Source organism: Pygocentrus nattereri, chromosome 25, assembly GCF_015220715.1.
Source record: "Pygocentrus nattereri isolate fPygNat1 chromosome 25, fPygNat1.pri, whole genome shotgun sequence".
Classification (NCBI taxonomy): Eukaryota; Metazoa; Chordata; class Actinopteri; order Characiformes; family Serrasalmidae; genus Pygocentrus; species Pygocentrus nattereri.
In genome coordinates, this window is record NC_051235.1 from 20,241,432 (window position 1) to 20,259,594 (window position 18,163).

The 18,163-nt window shown below is 37.3% G+C and overlaps 1 protein-coding gene across 2 annotated transcripts in view; it reads right to left on the reverse strand.

The window, feature by feature from the left end:
• The window catches only part of gas2b (growth arrest-specific 2b), a 40,149-nt gene extending 22,457 nt beyond the window's left edge, over nt 1-17,692 (reverse strand). The window contains exons 1-4 of one of the 2 annotated variants that reach the window (XM_017703525.2): nt 17,511-17,692; nt 5,738-5,900; nt 2,321-2,430; nt 900-1,041 (exon numbers count right to left, since the gene is read on the reverse strand). In XM_017703525.2, the coding sequence (XP_017559014.1) occupies nt 900-1,041; nt 2,321-2,430; nt 5,738-5,882 (397 nt within the window). In that variant the 5' untranslated portion in view covers nt 5,883-5,900; nt 17,511-17,692. Of the gene's footprint in view, nt 1-899; nt 1,042-2,320; nt 2,431-5,737; nt 5,904-17,510 lie in introns of both variants that reach the window. The other variant, XM_017703524.2, reaches the window with a different exon arrangement.
• Nucleotides 17,693-18,163: the final 471 nt, after the last annotated feature.

The window sequence follows — 18,163 nt, forward strand, 5'->3', positions numbered from 1 at the left end:
AGATAGCAATATGAAGCAGTGTCTGAAACAACGTGTGTGAGTTTGATTTATAACTGTTCCTTTAAGAGGGATTCTGGCAGCGGCAGATGTCTCAGTAGTGTAAATGAGTCTGCAGTCACACTTCTGACTCACTTTGACACATGCTCAGGCTATCTGTGCAGGGCTGCAAACCAAGGCTCTCACATGCTGAGAGTGTTATACATTCAGTGCACCATACATGGACATATCCTCTAACACACTGAGGCTTTGATGCACTCTACTCTGTCACACAGAAACGCATTGAATACATAAGTGAATAAGGAAATGTGGAAATGCTTGGGCTGAGATGATGGTAGCAAGCAAAATGCAAACATCAACCACAGATGAACGACTGTGACTTGGGCAACAAACTTTATTTACCTATGGGTGCTCATTTTCCTCTTCAAAGGAACAAACTACATGCTGGTAGGAAAAAGGTTGATGTTAGTGTTTAAAGGGGCATTCTGGCCTAAAGCTTACTCTTAATATTTGATTTGTTATTTAATATTCTGTAGCACAGCACTGCATCCCTCAGCTACACCATTTTGACAGATTGAACTGCTAACTGCTATATTGATCTGATGTTCTTCTCAATATTAACGAGTCAGTAGAGCCTGGACAGATATAACTTCCCCAACACTCCAAGATATTTTAATTAAATTTCTCACTTGTGATTGTTTTAAATATTTTTTTAATTTAGTTGCCAGGTATTCATATCCAGTTTTCTTTAAAAGTGCAAAGATTTAAGGAGAATAAATGTTATTATCTGTTAAAATGAAATCATGGTCAAAAATTGGCTACGAGTAGCTTAGTGAAAAGTATTATCCTTCTATTCTATGTGTGCGTTTGACTTGCAGAAGGATGAATTTGTAATTACTCACCCAAATCTTCTGACTCAAAGAGATGGGACTCGCCCACCCCAATTTTACGGCACCAGTACAGGAAGTTGGCTGTGTTGTCCCGGGCAAAAAAGGAACCAGGGGCAGCACCAGCTGTCCAGCGAATCACACGCCGGACGAAAGTCTGCAGAACACACAGTAACCAATAAGGAAAGGATGTATAACCTGTACATTTAATATCATATTTATAACAAGAGATTAAAATAAAACATTAAAATAAATTCTCTTAACATGATAGTCTCCTACCCTGGTTGTGGAGAGCTACGCTCCTGCAGAGCAATTTCTGCGTTAGGCATGACCATGTAATCCTTTCTTCTAAATATTTAAAATGTTTCATCTTTATCGCTTATCAGATATTTTTTATAACTCTTCGTTTGAAAGATACTTGCATATGGACTTCATGATACTTAAGCATTTAAAAAGATATTTAAAAATGTCCTTATTCACTATGCTTTTCAATTATGTCATTGCTTTTTAATACTAATTTACTTTTTAAATGTTGTTTAATGCTTATGTATGCATTGTAAAGTTTCTATCCAGGTAGCCTTCAAGTAAAGGCTTATTTTTTTTTAGTAGAGTCAAAAAAGAAAAATAAGGCAATGGTCAAGAGGCACACAGTGAATGGCACACAGATGGCTCATAAGATGGAGGATAAATCCTGCCAGGGACTTTTTATTCTCTCTATTCCTTAGTGCACCATGTTTCAGCCATGGCATGCTTCCAGAACCATTAAATAACACACCTCGAGGATCTCCTCGATGTGGGGCTGAGAGAAAGGCCAGTTCTATATGCTTCAAAATTCTATTTATATATTCTCACATGTCAGATTGTGCCAATAAAACTTTACCACCCATGTGGTATATGGGGCTGCAGATTCATAGCAAAATAATATCTGTGGAGGAATTTAGATTTAGGCTTCCAAGTTTATTTCACATTCTACAAAAAAAATGTTTTTGGTCACAGGATGCTGATATGGGCTTCTATATTTTTAATGTATTGTGATCATGTATTACTTCATCCATTCAAATACCTAGCCATCTATCTAGCCATCTATCCATCCATCCAACAAAAGAATTCAACCTTTTCTGATGGATGGTTGTATGACAAGGGCTTTACGCTGTACCCTTCAATGACATACATTAATAAAAAAACAAAGGTTTGGAAATGGTTATTGGCTTGGTTGCATGGTTATATGAAAACATGATTGGTATAGAACTTTAAACCTTTAAGTTCTTTAAACTTCAAAATGGTTCTTCTCGTTTGTGAACATAGTTCTTAAAAATACCATCCATTGAAGGGTCTTTAGGGAACCAAAGTGGTTCCTCTCTAGCATTGTTCCCAAAAACCTTTATTATTAAGAATGGAAGCTTCAAAATCCTTCATATACTGAGTGTTTTAAGCACCTTGCCATTGCTTGCCAGAATCATCCTCTCCTGTAGCTCTTCAGCCAACTGGCAGAGCACCACACCAGTCTCCAGCATGTTCATGAAGTTCTCCGCTGTTATATTCATGCCTGAGGGGCAGAAGGACAATGAGGAGGTCAGAGATGGGTCATGGGAAGTACTTTGGCCTAGAGCTGATAGACATATAGTCCATAGGAATACAGGTATTCGGAAATACTGATATTGGCATCGCAAAACACACACACACACACACACACGCACACACACACACACACACACACACACACACACACACACACACATCATCTAAACCTCATATCCTTCTGGGTTATACGGGGGCAGGGGGAGGTCAGGAGTATATAGTTTTTTTAGATATTGACAGACAACCAAATCTTAAAAACTCAAAAGTTAAATGTAATAAAGAATCATAGAATCATGACATTAATTTAGCTTTATGTGGTGTGGATGGGACAGTGCGATTGCACTGGGTTTGGCCAATGCTGAAAATAAACAAATAGTAGTTTGAATAGGCAAACTAGGTATACTCGGTGTAGGCCTACAGTCCTAAAAATAAAGGAGTGATGCCATTGAAAAACAACTTTTGGTTCTAGAGGCTTACATTGAATGGTTATTTAAAGCACTGTTTTTGCAGAAGAGATGTGATAAGTTTAAGTACAAAAGATTTTCTCAGAGCTGCATGTCCAAGCGAAGAACTTTTATAAAGAGTGCATACACTTCCAGATAAGGGTAAAAGCTGTTTGCTCAGTGTGCGGTACTGTGAAAACCTTTACGGTGGTTGTTTTTCTTCACTTTAAATCCTTCCCTCTTCTACTCCTCCTCTCCTATTTCTTTCTTTACCAAGCACAGCATTCTTCCTGTGCCTCGGGCAACTCGCAGGTGCTCAGAAACATCCTCTAAATACACTAACTGCTAGCATCACCCCCCCTCCAGGTTCACATGGGCCTGCAGATGCATTCCAGTGCCTGGGTGTTAAATGCACACACATTGTAACTAGGTGGCAGGAACGAGAGGGGAGAGTGAGGAGAGGGGGGTGTTCAGATGGTGCAGGAGGAGGGAAACCACAACAAAACCAGGCCCGAACAGAGACGCCAATGTATAGGGTGACGGCGGATAGTCATTAGCCGCCTCCCCTCGGAGATGAAGCTAATGAAGCTAAGTGCTCTCCTGCGGTCTGCTCTCTCCACATGGCCATACCAGCACCATGAGATCATCCAGGAAAAGGAAGAGCATATTGGGAAGGGAGATATAGAGGTGGGTGAGAAAGATTAAGGATGTTTGTTTGTGTGTGTCCTAGCAGCTGCCTAGTAACCTGTAGAGTTTTAATAATCCAATATGGAAATACAAATATGGAGTTGCCATTTTAACAGGTCCAGCTACCATATAGGTGCCCTACTTTGTAGGCATGCAGATACGGAGTGTGGCCCATCTGATGCTGCATAATTTTTTTTTATACATATATTTTACTCAACCTCATGAAGGATGTAATATAGCGCCATTTCAAAGCATAATTCAAAGTGAGAGTGCAGACATCACATGGCAGTTAATTGGTTAATTGGTCACAGTGGTTAATTGCTTGGCAGTTTTTATGTGCATATTCATCAAAAACTATAGCATATGAATAAAATATATTTGAATTTTGTCATGCTGATATTTGCTCTTCTACTTTGTGTTCAAAAAACACACTGTTCCTTTTAGCCCTCAAAACAGCTCATCAAGCTTTTTATTGAATTCCTCTTTAGAATCTAATGAACATGTTCGCTGTTTGCTAATTTTTCAATCGTAATTGTATGGAAGTAGAAGTAACTGTTCTGAACACTTTTCAAAATGCAATGTGGACTGAATATATATTTCTGCATTCTGGCAGTGTTGCTGGGGTTTTTTACACACCTCAGTATCACTGTTGGGTTCAGAACAGTTTGCCAACAAAAAATATTCAGCCAACAATGATCCTTTAAACTGACCACCATTGAAGGGCTAGAGCACATGTGTCAGGCTCCAATCCTCGTGGGCCAAAACACTGCAGGTTTCAGGGCAATGCCTCATTAAACACACCAGATTCAGCTCATCAGCAAGGCCTTCATCAACTGAATTCAGAGGGCTGGATGAAGGTAAACACTAATAGGCCAGAAGGTCCCCAGTTAGACACGTCTGGGCTAGATGACAACTTACACCGCTTGCGAATAGAAAAAAATAAGCTATGGTTTCTATATGTATATCTATAACATCTACCCGCAAAGTAGGTATGTTTGATATAGTGGCTAGTAAGTATAAATCTGGTAGCTCATATACGTTTTCCACAGATTTCTCCACAGCTCTGTTGCTTTTATGATTCTGCTATTTTCTCTAGAATAATGTTTGTGTCACCTTCTGGCTTCCTCAACCTCTAACGTGGCCTCATGTCAAAGCATCCAGACCAATACAGGCACTGACATGTCTTGGTTTATTTGTGAAAGCCACTCTGCTCTTTAGAATACCAGCAGATGTCTTTCCATTGATCCTACGCTTAGTGGAATTTAGGGAATTCAGATTATCAGGTCTATCTGAAAGCACCTTTATTCCCCATCATCTGATACAGGTCATGGAATAGTCTATTTTATGACATGCATGTGTTTGAAAATGTCTTTTTGTCTATAGTTAGCCCCTTTAAGCCTAAAGGCCAGTGTGTATGCCCACACATATGGTTCCTTTTTGAATTACATAACTTATGTATTCATTTAACAACAGTTTATTGCATATTAGTCACTACAGTCTTAACAAGGTTCAGGGATTAAGGCATGTATTGACAAAAATATGAATAGTATCACAGAGCTAGGGATTTAATTTATGGTTTGTGTCCACTTTAGAGTTAGGATACATCTAAATATTACAGAAAGAAAAGTGTTGCTGTCATTATTATTATTTTAAGTCGTAGTAGTAGTAGTAGTAGTAGCAGTAGTAATAGCAGTAGTAGTTTATCTGTAAGTACATCTGGTGATGCTTCTAGACATATCTCAATAATAATAATAATAATAATAATAATAATAATAGGCACACCTCATTTGGCTATTTTCCATGCACTTATCCAAATAAGAGGATTCTTACTGGCCCAGGTCTCAGTCAGGTAGAGCTCAAATAACTCCAAAATGTCCATCATCACTGTGAACATCTGGTCTATATACACACGTTCATGTTTTTGCACATATTTTAACATTGTGCCTCACTGAACGTGACCTTCAGAAGCCCTTTTGATTTTTACAACACATTTGCAAGCAAAAGCAAGTTTGCAAGTGCTAAACTCATCCAAATATACACTCCAGGTAGAAGCTAACCAGTTACTCCTTTCTAAATCCAACTTACAAGGAAAAGGCATGGCTGACCTCAGAAGCAATATCCACACAACCTGCCTCACATTCTTACCCAGGATTGTGTTGAGCCAGAGGGCGAGATCCTCCTTCATGGGCAGCAGTCTAGCTTCATGTCTGCAGGCCAGCCACTCGCTGTAATGCTGCAGGCAGGAGAGATCAGGCACAGGCTCCCGCCGGGGACTCAGAGGGCCATTCATTCCGGCCCAGTGTGAGGGCTGCTGGAAATGACCACAAAGAAATTTGATTTTCATAAATACATCTGAACATATTAATGCTGAACACAGTGACATGAACCATGACTGTGTTTTAATATTTTATACAAAAAGTCAAACCTTATTGTCTGTTCATATTGCTCTTGTGTTATTGCTTTGCTATTCGGTGTGAACTCCTCTTTTGAGTCTTGGTTCTTCTCAAGGTTTCTTCCTCTTGATCTTAAGTTTTTCCTTGCCACTGTCGCCAAATTCCTTTATTTTTTCCTCCTTCTCTGTTTTTGGCAGTAGTGTGTTAAAGTACATTTACAGCATTTGGCTGACACTCTTTTCCAGAGTGACTTACAATCTGATCATTTTACACTGGGAGACCAAGGTGGTGTTAGGAGTCTTGCCCAAGGACTCTTATTGATATAGTGTAGGGTGCTTACCCAGGTGGGGATTGAACCCCAGTCTACAGTGTAGAAGGCAGAGGTGTTACTACACTACACCACTACACTAACCAACCACCAGTAAAGTATTGACTTATCTCAAAATAGTTACAAATGTACTAATTTTCTTTAAATATTGATTCATTGAAAATGAATGACTAAAGATTTTGAGATGTTATGTTGAAATTAATTATTGAAAACAACAAAGTAATTGATTATTTAGAGATGATAAGTCATTATAATGAAATAATAAATCATTATTTTGATGTAGGTCATTATTTCAATTTAATAATTCAATATTATGACAATGGAAGTGATTATTTTGAGATACGTAGTTGAAAATAAGTCATTATTTTGAGATACTAAGTCAACATTTCTAGAACAGTTGTCATTTACTTCAGTTACTAAATCAGTATTTTGGTATACTGCTACTAGATACAAAGAAAAAGGAAAAAACATAGCTGACCATTTGTCTTCTTTTTGAAGAAAGTCAGATAGCTGCTAATACTGTTTTTAGCTATGCAAAGTACTTGTCTATTTTTATAAATAACGTCATACAGTGTCAGAAAACACCCCAAATGAAAAAAGTCTTTACTCTCAACTCTCAACAACTCAAAAGAGTTTGAGTCAAGTGTGCCATGATTTAAGTATGTAGTGGGCTTGTTGCTAGTTGGGCTTTTATTCTTTGTTAGCAGTGCTGGGGGTAATGTGGTACAATGGAAGTGACCCTTATAAGTCCCACAACGAGGAAATTTCACCTCCACATTTAACCCATCTGTGAAGTGAAACACCGCATGCACACTAGTGAGTATACACACACTAGGGGGCAGTGAACACACTTGCCCGGAGTGGTGGGCAGCCCTATCCGCACTGCCCAGGGAGCAGTTGGGGGTTAGGTGCCTTGCTCAAGGACACCTCAGTCATGTACTGTTGGCTCTAGGGATCGAACCGGTTCCCTAACCTCCAGCCCATGACTGCCCCAAATGTACCAGTAATGTAAAAAGTAAGAAGTAATGTAATGTAACTTTTTACTGTTTTATAAATATTAACTCCACACATTGGATTTAAAACACAAAGTCTATATGTATTATCTGCACCTGTTTGTGTGTTCCCTGCATCGTCTGATGGTGCAACTTCAATTATGACTGGTAAAGAGCAAGAACTTAACATCGCTGTCGACATAATGAGTTATCTATGGAAATTTCTAATCAAGCTAATGTGAAACTGATGGATAAAGATTCCATTGACTGGCTTGTTTCTAGGTTTTAGAAGAACATTAGCTGTTCATAATTATATTCAAGCATACAGTATTGCTGTATTGTTTAGAGTTAAGGCAGAGAGAGTGATATGCATTTTTAATTATGCTTATAAGTAAAATGTGGAAAAGGGGTGTACTTCTGGTGAGGAGAAAACTATGGAAGGCAGATGTTTTGCCAAACTATTCCTTTAACCGTATGTTAAATATATTCTGACTGACAAATAACAACAAAATATCCTGGACAAAGGCTGCTTTAGTATGGACAAAGATTGCTTTGAAGGCCTTTTATTCACTATTTGCTATGCCACACTCTGACAGGTTTATCATAAAGCCAGAGTATATTTATTTAAAGGACTAAACTTGGACCATGCACAATATAGGTATTCTGCATGTACAGGGCAAATCCACCTAAGAAAAAAGTGCAGCTGTAAAGTGCTGACATACAGAGACGTTGTAGCAGTGGAAGACTGAACAAAACTTGTTCTTGGCTGGGTTGTGGAGGAATGTCGCTCATATGTCTGTCTTTCTCTATGGGCTACTGTCAAGTCAAGCCATGGTTGGGTTTATACCAGCTCTAATGACGCAGCTACTCCAGTGACTGCACTTACAGAACTATGGGCTGACAGAGTGAAAACTTTGGGAGATGTAGGAACTCAACAGGGCTGACTGTGAGACGTGTACTGCATTTATTATTTTTAAAAAATGTATCATTTTTGAAGCAGTGGCTTCATATTTAACTGACATTAGTCCTGAGCTTAAGACTTCAGAGTGTCAGACTTAGATGAAAGATAATTAGCTGAATGTGGAAAAACTCTGCAGGGTTTAGCAAAGACAGAATATGTACAGTATATACACTGGACTGTGCGAAAACAAATGCTCGCACACTGTTTCCCCTCCTACAAAAATATACACAAACTTCAGTGCTCTGAAAGCAGCCAAAAGCAGAAAAAAACATGGAATGAGCCAAGAGTTGGTCCAAAAGGCCTATATGAAACAAAAAGAATTCTCCTTCTGTTTTTCAAGAAATTTTGATATAGTACATGAAGAAAGATAAATTAAAAAAAAAAATCCCAGTGCATGCAGTCCATACACATGAACTTAGCTGGAAAAACAGCACATTTTACTATAATTTGTTTGCTGTGAGGTCACAAAAAACAAGATGTTTACAGTTGTGTGCAAAAGTTTGGGCATTCCTGGTCAAATTACACTGTTTGCTGTTTTTCAACACCTTAGCATGGCACAAACTTAAATATGACACACTCTGCAAGTTTAATGAACAATTATTATTTGTATTAAAATATTATTATTAGCCGAATTTAACATTCTGAAAAAAATATTAGCAAGTTTAGGCACCCTCTCAATTAAAACTTACTAAGACAACCAATTAACAGTCTTTCTCTTGACACACACACGCACACACACACACACACACACACACACACACACACACACACACACACACACACACACACACACACACACACACACACACACACATTGTTGCTAAAGAGTTCAATTTTTTGTTTCATCAGACCACATAACTTCATTCTAAAATGTCTCTGGCTTATCTAGATGTTATTTTCGGACACTTCCAACATTGATTTTTGTGATGAGATCACAGTCTAAAGTTTTGTCTTGCTTTGTAATAGTCAGCTGCCTGGATGGCCTAATTATGGTAGAGCATAAGCACAACAGCCTGAGAGGTTTGAAGGATCACATCATTTATTGCGCTCTGAAATTGTCTACACCTGACTCAGATTAAGGCGAATGAGTCAAATAAGCTCTTAGACAGTAAAAAAATAACATAACTGAGGTAGCTGACGTTGTGGCCAAGCTTTCATATGTGCAACATTTTATTTTATTTATTATTCTTGACATGTATTAAAATCAGCAAAGAAATGGTAATCATGTGTTTAAATTTGTTCCATGCAGATGTTGTATTCATTTCTTTTCATTTAGGAAGTCAACAAAATATTTACAAAGCATTTGATGAGGGGTGTCCAAACATTTGCATACATATATTCATCTATCCAGCCTACAACAGCTCAGCTCTGCCCGTTCACTCTAAAGTAACAAGAAATGTTTTGGCCCAGACTTCTTTTTTGAATGAGACACAACACAGGGCAGCCAATCAGAACAGAGCTCATTTCAATATGCCCATCTTAAAGGCACTGTTTGCTTACAATGGCCGACTTGAGCTAATGCATAGTACAATGAAAAACAGGCTGCAAGCTCATAAACACAATACAAATTCAGAAGACACTTTTACCAGCATGACAACACTTGAATTATGTTTCCCAGATGCACTGCAAATATAGAAAATACATGCAACTCTAGAAACACTGCACAGCCAGTCACAACACAATGGAAATAAAACACAACACAATGAAAATGTTTCTGGGAGGCTCTCAAAGGGATATCCATGATGGAAAATCACTGACCGAAGTTGATAAGACCACAGAGATCCTGGTTAACCTGGCCAGCCGGGTAACATTGTGTGGCATGCAATAGCTACAATGCAATAGTTATCAATCATATCTGCTATTGCTATTTAAAATTTCACAGTTACACTCTGCATTTTAAGAAATTAAGAGAGGTTATAAAGTGTCATGTAAAAATGAATTCTGAATGTTTTTGCTTCATAAAATCATGCAAACATCATAAGTGGACTTCAGGGAAATGAAAAACGTATGATACGGGCCCTTTAATAAACATATACACAAATATTATTGCTAGGCCTAGGCCACTTTTGCAAAGTCAGCAATGACCAAACTACTATTTGCTTGTGTACACTTGAGAAAATTTTGCATATATAGACTTCCTCTGATGAAAATTCAAAGAAATTTGTAGAAGTCATTAGAAATGTGGGCATTCCTCCTTCTACCAAAACGTACACACAACTTCACTACACTGAAAGCAGCCCAAAGCAGAAAACAATCAAAAACACCCACAGACATATACCTGCTTAGACAGCCTATTTTGTTAAGGGAGGATTTAATGGCTAGGGTTTATGCCAATCCTTAGCAACAGACGACAGTTGCACCCCATACTTTCCCCTGTACTCAGACAGCCATTCATCAGAGGGGTCTTAAGGCGTGTAGCAACATGCTTCCCGCTTCTCGTAACTGCGGTAACTCTCTTCAGTTAAGAGGAAGGAAAGCAGACACCTGCAGGGCAGATGTGCGCCATCCAAACAGGCCCAGAGAAGAACAGCGGCAAAATAGCAAGCCCTCATTTATTTTCTTAAAGGCCAAGGATCAGGAGCTGTGGTAAGGAGAGCAGACAGATGGAGGGATTTGGTGGGAAAGGTGGGGGCAGTGGTGTACAATGGGCCGCATGATGCCAATTTTTTATTTACAATAACAAGAACAGGTGATGCAGCCTTAGACATGGTTCTACATAGGGGACAACTAAAGCTTTCTGATATGCCAATGGCTAAACAAAGTTGACCCATGTTATTTTTTCTTCTCTGAAGCAGGAATGTAGGGGTAACTCTGCCACAGCATGACTGAGTAAACAAAAGTGGGGGGCTAAAAGCAGAAAAGAGCATGAGAGTTACACAGAAAACAACAGAGACTCTTAAAGCAGTAGCTAGTCTTTCCACCATAATTCCACACTGTGGTGCATCATCATGCACCACTGCTAAATCGAAGGCTTCAATAAATCTGCATCAGCTTTTATCTCCACAGATCAAAGTTCATTGACCTAATTCTGAAGTAGAGTGCAGTAGGAACAAGGAAACCTGAGCACTTCAGCTTTAATGATCTGAGAAAAGTGTCATAGATTTTATCTGAGACCACAGAGTTTAGTATCTCTGCTGAGTAGTCAGTTTGGTTGTAACAAAATAACTTAAATTACTGCCAACTCAGTAGTTTTTCTCAAAATTGTTGTTACAGAACACATTTTTCCTTCAACAAGGTGCAAAAAATGTAAATGTACCCTTAAAGGTACAGCATTGATTTTAAAGTTTGGTTGTGTACCTTAAAAGTTGATTTTAAAGTTCGGTTGTGTTTTTCCCTGTGTAAAAATGTGTTTTTATACCTTTTTCTAACCTAATGTTTTAAGGCAGAACAATAAAATAAAAACCTGGAGACGAGACAGGGAGTGTGGAGCCAATATGCCTTAGAAAATATAATTTCAATGCATTATGGTACAATCATGTCCTCTGGCCAAAGATACTGAGATGTGTCCTTGAGGGTACCACCCCATCACAATAGCGGTACTGCCCCAGTGACAGTTTTGTACCTATATGTCTAAGAGTGTATGTAACTCTGAAGACTCTGAAGGAGTTTTCTTTTACATCTCAGTTTGTGATTATTCCAATTATGTCTCTTGTAAAAAATAATTAATTATGTAGCTACTTCTAAAAGCTTAAAAACTGAGCTTCAGTGTTTTGAGAAAACTTAGCTTACGAAAGTACACTGTATGGTAACATTTGTGTAAAGCAGAAATGTAAATAAGAAAAACTTACCAACTTAAATGAGATATAAAAGCAGTGCAGTCACTCAAATACATGAGTCTTATATAGTTTGTACATATATATTATATAGAACCAACTGAACCTGAGCTGTAAAAGAAAGCAAGGACTCTTATTATGATTTTAATGGGTCCTTACGATTTATTTAGAGATTCACTTTCCTGCTTAAATATGGGACATTGCACTGAAATCTAGTGAATATGTTTATACTTAGCACCTTTTTCTCCAAATAATCATCAGTTTATTTTACCACATCCTTTATCAGCGTATTAGATGAAACCTGTTGGTTACATGGTTCTTTAGAGATGGTATTTCATAATTACCAAGCTGATGTCTAGAACCTAAAATATAACCTAACATCAAGTTTGGAATTTCAGTGTAACTTAAATAAACTGGAGCTCACGATCATGTAACTTAAAATAGTTATCTAGCACTTTAGAGCTTGTACACAACATCCACATTTACTCGGTTAATGGCTAGAACTGTAGCTGTAACTAGACATAGGGACTGTAAAAGAAAATGTTACCAAATAATTTAGGCTGTGAACACTGTGGACCATGTCTGAGACTTTTCTTGCTTTTCTCACAGACATCAGACCATATTCTGTAAATTATACTATATATTTGCTAATCACCCATCTACAGTACTGAATGTATTCTGATATCTAAACTCAGGGTATGACAGTGAATACCAATACCAATATGAGGGCTCATACACAGAACATCATATACAGAACTACACTGTTAGAAATAAACGTACTATGCAGGTACATGGTTCATTCATCAAGGTACAAACAATGTAAGTGTACCTTCAAAGGTACAACAGTGTTTTTAAGGTCCGATGGTGTACCTTACATGAGATTTTCCTAGTGGAAATGTAGATATTTGTACTTGTTCGTAACCAAATGTTTTAAATCAGAACAACAAAATAAAAAGCCTGGAGATGAGACGGGGTGTGTGGAGTCAGTACAGTTTAGAAAATATAACTTCAGTGGTTTCTGGTACAGTTATGTGCCTTGACTAAAGGTACTGGGATGTACCCCTGAGGGTACCACCACAGTGACAAGTGGGGTACTGCCCCAGTGACAGTGTCATACTTTTTTTTTCTGAGAGTGTATAGACACTATAATTTCTCTTGTTGTTACACTCTGTAGGTGAGTAATGTTTGATTCTCTCAGTGATTTAGTATGTATTCAAATTAGTAAAGAATATTTTAACTCCAAATGTGCACAAAATTGTCCCCTTTTCAATGGATGATGTGTGAGATGAATCTGTGATGTGTTGAGGTTGATCCTGGCTGGTCGATAGGGCATGGGAAGCCCACACAGCAGCGATACAGCACACAGGTGTTACATTCACACCATCACTGACACCTGACCCTGCACACAGGAGCACAGGCAGAGGCCTAACCAGCACTCATAAAGAACCACTGTGTTCACCCTCACTCACACAAACACCACACCACATATACTAACAAGTGCACAAATGCATCTGTACATGCTGAAGGTAGCAGAAACACACATACTAGTTTACAATGTTCAAACAATTCACACGGTGTATGTATACAATGTTGTGCAAAAGTCAGAGACCAGCCTTCCTTTATTTCATTTTCAGTCAAGTTATTCACTTTTCTGGAGATACTTCTGAGGAGATCAGATATAAGATAATCCATTTGCATTAGGAAGGGGTCAATCAAAGTAAAATACCGGAAAAACTGTATTTTCCAATACCAGAATTCAAAAAATGATTACAGTAATGAATAGTCTTTTTTAGAGAGAGGAGAAAATCAAGTTCCACTCTTGCTTCAAATCTGTGCAAACCAGTCCCAACACGTAACATTCAGAGCTCTTAACAAAATGGATTTATGTAGGTCAAAACGGGAATCATTTTGTCTCAATTCTTGTGACCTAGACATGATCAAACTAAAACTGTGCCAACCAACCCCATTCTCACCTTCCTTATAGGAAGTTCATCCATCATATATTTACAGTGAAAATGTTGGATGATGGTTGCAGACAATACTGGGCTGCAATGAGGAGATGTTTGGAAATGTTCACCGAACACACTGACATACATAAAATCACTACTTATTGTTCTAATGTTATTGTATTTATTCTAATATTAGTGCTTTTCCAAGCAATAAATGCTTACTACATAGAATAACATCTTTTTAAATCTAATTTTCTCACTTGTCTAAAATGTTTGGGTTTATTTGACTTCTACTGAGGTTTTTTAAAAAGAACATCCACTGAAATTGCAGCAAAGGTGTTTTTCCTAGGGCAAAGTGCAGCTTCTGGCACCTTTATTTCTTCGGAAAGTAGATTAAAGGTACATCTTTATGTAAAAGCATGTTTTATGTTCTGTGTGTTCGAAAATTAACACATAGAAGAACTCCTAAAACATTAAGAGGGCCACGCCCCATTAAGGTATTTTTTATATACAAAGTCTTTATGAAAAAGGAAAAAGCTGTAATTTTGCTACCTACTCATCTTCAGAACATGGTGAATAGGGACGGCTACTAACACTTAATTAGCTTTCCTTCCGCTACTTCACCAGGCAGTAAATGGGTCAAAGCTCCTAGGCATTTCCAAGAAAATAAATCAAAAATTGTGATTGTTTTTCAACTCTGACAGCCAAATGACTGTTCTGAATTGCCAACAAAAATCCTGACACTAGTTAAAGCTCAGGCACCAGAAGTCTTAGCATATCTCTTGAGGTTGTCACCTGCTGGCCCGGACTGCCCATGAAGCCATAGGAGACTCAAAAACTCAGGGTTTTCACTCTAAGAAAAAGCAGTGCTTTTACATTATGTTCGGGTTGAAGAAGAATATATAATCCAAAACATAATACAGACACCCCTAAGGCAAAGTATTTATAACAGGCCATGGTTTCTGGAGCATGGTGCTGTGTGTACGCTACAAAAAGATAAAGATCCTGTTCAGGTGGCAGGAAAACACTGTGGCAAAAAAAAAACACTCAGCCAGTATCAGATGGGCTATCTTAATCCCTATCATATTACCTCAGGTCAAAAAGGGTTTTTTTTCCCATAAAGCTTTTTGCATTGCTCACAGTTTCACTGAAACTTGAGCACACAGAACATAACATTGCTGACAATGAACTGGACTCAAAACAAATAAAAACACTGAAGTGGAACTGCACCACATTGGGCTTACAGTAGCAAAAATGAGCCTAGAGAAAGAAAATTGAGCGCTATACATGGGTTCTTACCCAGCTAGAGCCCTAGACTGTACTGTTAACACAACAATGTCTGTGACATATTGACACCGTTGGAAAAAAATAAACTCATATGTCTAAATGGAAACTCTACAGAAGGAAAAAACATGCTTAACCTCAATGTCAGTGAATGTAAAAAAGGTTTTACTCCTTTTATTTCCTTTATTTTATTATTTCTATTAATCCATTCAGTATCAAATTTTCACACAATGGAGAAGACAACTGGTATTTTAAAATTATTTAAAAAATAAAAAACACCAAAAACAGGTCCCAGCAGTGATGATGTGCTTAAATGAAATAAATATAATAAAGACTTTCATTATACTTCTTCAATGATATACCCTTTCCTCTTAAATGGTGCTCAAAAGGGTTCTTGGAGTGAATCCAGAGAAGAACCTCTGGTTTCCAGAAGCACCTTTAAATTGATGACTGTTTTAAAGACATTACTCTAAATGAGATGGGCGTGCATGACAAACATTAAACCCTTAAGCTTAACCCCTTAAATACCCTAACTTATCATATCCAAAGGCTTATTATTCAGTAATGACATGGAAATCAGTGAAAGCTGACTGTGTTCTAAAGTCATGAGAGTGAGGAGTTGTAGACTAGACCCACTGTCAGTTAAAGAACCTCCTATATCAAATAAAGTTTTAAGCTATATGTACAAGAATCAGAAGCCTTTGTTTTTAACTCCTCAAACTAATCAGCGATCTCATTTACTCCATCCTTTTTACACACACACATTTTCTAAGCCACTTCTCCCTCAGGGTTACAGGGATCCTTTTTACAGTATTTACCAAATCAATTAAAGCACTTACTAAAATATTAATATTAATATTAGACACAATTCCCTAATGAGGTTAATAAAATGGGGGGAAAACCTGCTTTAACCTCTTAAATTCCAGATTTACTATATTGTTATTAATCTGTTGCTACCCTTTGACTACAGTGAATTACTCAGTAACTCCCACCCATCCTGTGTGATTTCTTGCCCTGACTGTCTAGAAATGGCAGAATGTGTAGAATATCTATCAATCTATCAATTTATATATATATATATATATATATATATATATATATATATATATATATATACATATATATATATCAGATTATATTACTTTCATAGGTGGAGGCAGATATGCAAATAGGTCAGAAGAAGAGATGTATATATATTTGTGTGTGTGTGTGTGTGTGTGTGTGTGTGTGTGTGTGTGTGTGTGTGTGTGTGTGTGTGGGTCCGCAAAGTGAGAAGACAACTTTAAATTATTTTTATTATTATTATTATTATTTTATTAATAATAAAATATCTTTTTATTATTTTATTCTACCTAGATCATCCTTATGTACAGCACATCTCTTCTTCTGACCTGTTTGTATGTCCACCTCCACCTATGAAAGTAATATAATCTGATTCCTTCCTAGATGTATTATTAGTAGAGGTCAATGACATGTAAAGCATAAATCCTTAAATAGTCTGCCAGGTGAAATATGTCTTCTCTGTATGAAACTGCACAATGAACATGCAGCATAATTAATACATTATTATCAATTGACTTTCATCTCACTCTAAAAGACTATAAATATGTGTGTGTGTATGTATATATATATATATATATATATATATATATATATATATATATATATATATATATATATATATGTGAATATGTTGGAACAAAACATTGTATTTCCAAAATGGTAACTTTACAGGAGAAGGGAAAACAAGGATCTCCTAAATAGCAACTTTACAGGAGTGGCAAAATGAACTCATATAAAGAGATTTTATTCCAAATGATTTTGGAACATTTCTATCGTTCCATTCATCATGAAATGTTCATACAATGTAAAGGACAGTAGAAATGATGTAGAAAACTAAAAATCAACAAAAGTGAAGATGCATATGCACTGATGCACAAAACAATTTACATCATTGTAAATGCAGTGTTAAAATGCATAAAATTCATGAAGAATGGATCAACAGAAATCGTTCAAAATTATCTAAATGTAGACTGTAAAAATGTAAAAATGAAGTAACATTAGCTTTCACTAGAAGTTAAGAATGTTTTTGAGTGAGTTTTTGTTCCATTGATGACTGTCTTTGTCCATTAATGATATTTGAATGATGTAATAGATTACTATTCATTCATTCTGTTAGTCATACGTTGTGCAGTCCCATGAATGTAAGAAAAGCAAACAGCATCGGAGAAAACTTACCTTGAAGTTCTCCTGAGGTTCCTCAGCTGTGTGAAAGTACAACAGCAGCTCTGCTGGCAGGCTTTAACTGTCTAACGCTGTGACACGCCGTCCGTGTGCACTCACATTTCACAGAGCTGTGCCGAGTGGCTCTGTCAGTGTGCAGCAGCTTGAGTGTTCATTCACTGCTGCTTCCACTTCCACTCTCTCTGAACACATGCTCTGAAATGCAGGACACTCTGGGGAGCACAGATATGTTTGACTTCACAGATTTGCATAGAATTTAAATAAGAGCACCCCTAAAGCAGCAGGCTCCAGTAGGTAAACAGCAGTTCACATATACTCCATAGGTTTCCTAAGCAAGATGATTTTATAAAGACTTGAAATAGAAGGTTAGGATAAAAGACTGGTGATTCATTGGTGATTTACACATTCAGAAACAACTACAACATGTGGCAAACATCTGGAATAAATCTTACAAAGCTTTGCTTCCAGTACGTCATGTGTTATAAGTATAATTGAGCTGAAACAGCTGAACTAATGCCATCTAAAGGGACATGATTTAAATGCTGGTTATGATAGTTCAGTCTGATAAGAGTGAGGTGTGAGTTTCCTGTCATGTGTTTGTTTAAGGTTTGCATGGCTTGCTGTGTTAAATTAAAGAGCTTATTTGA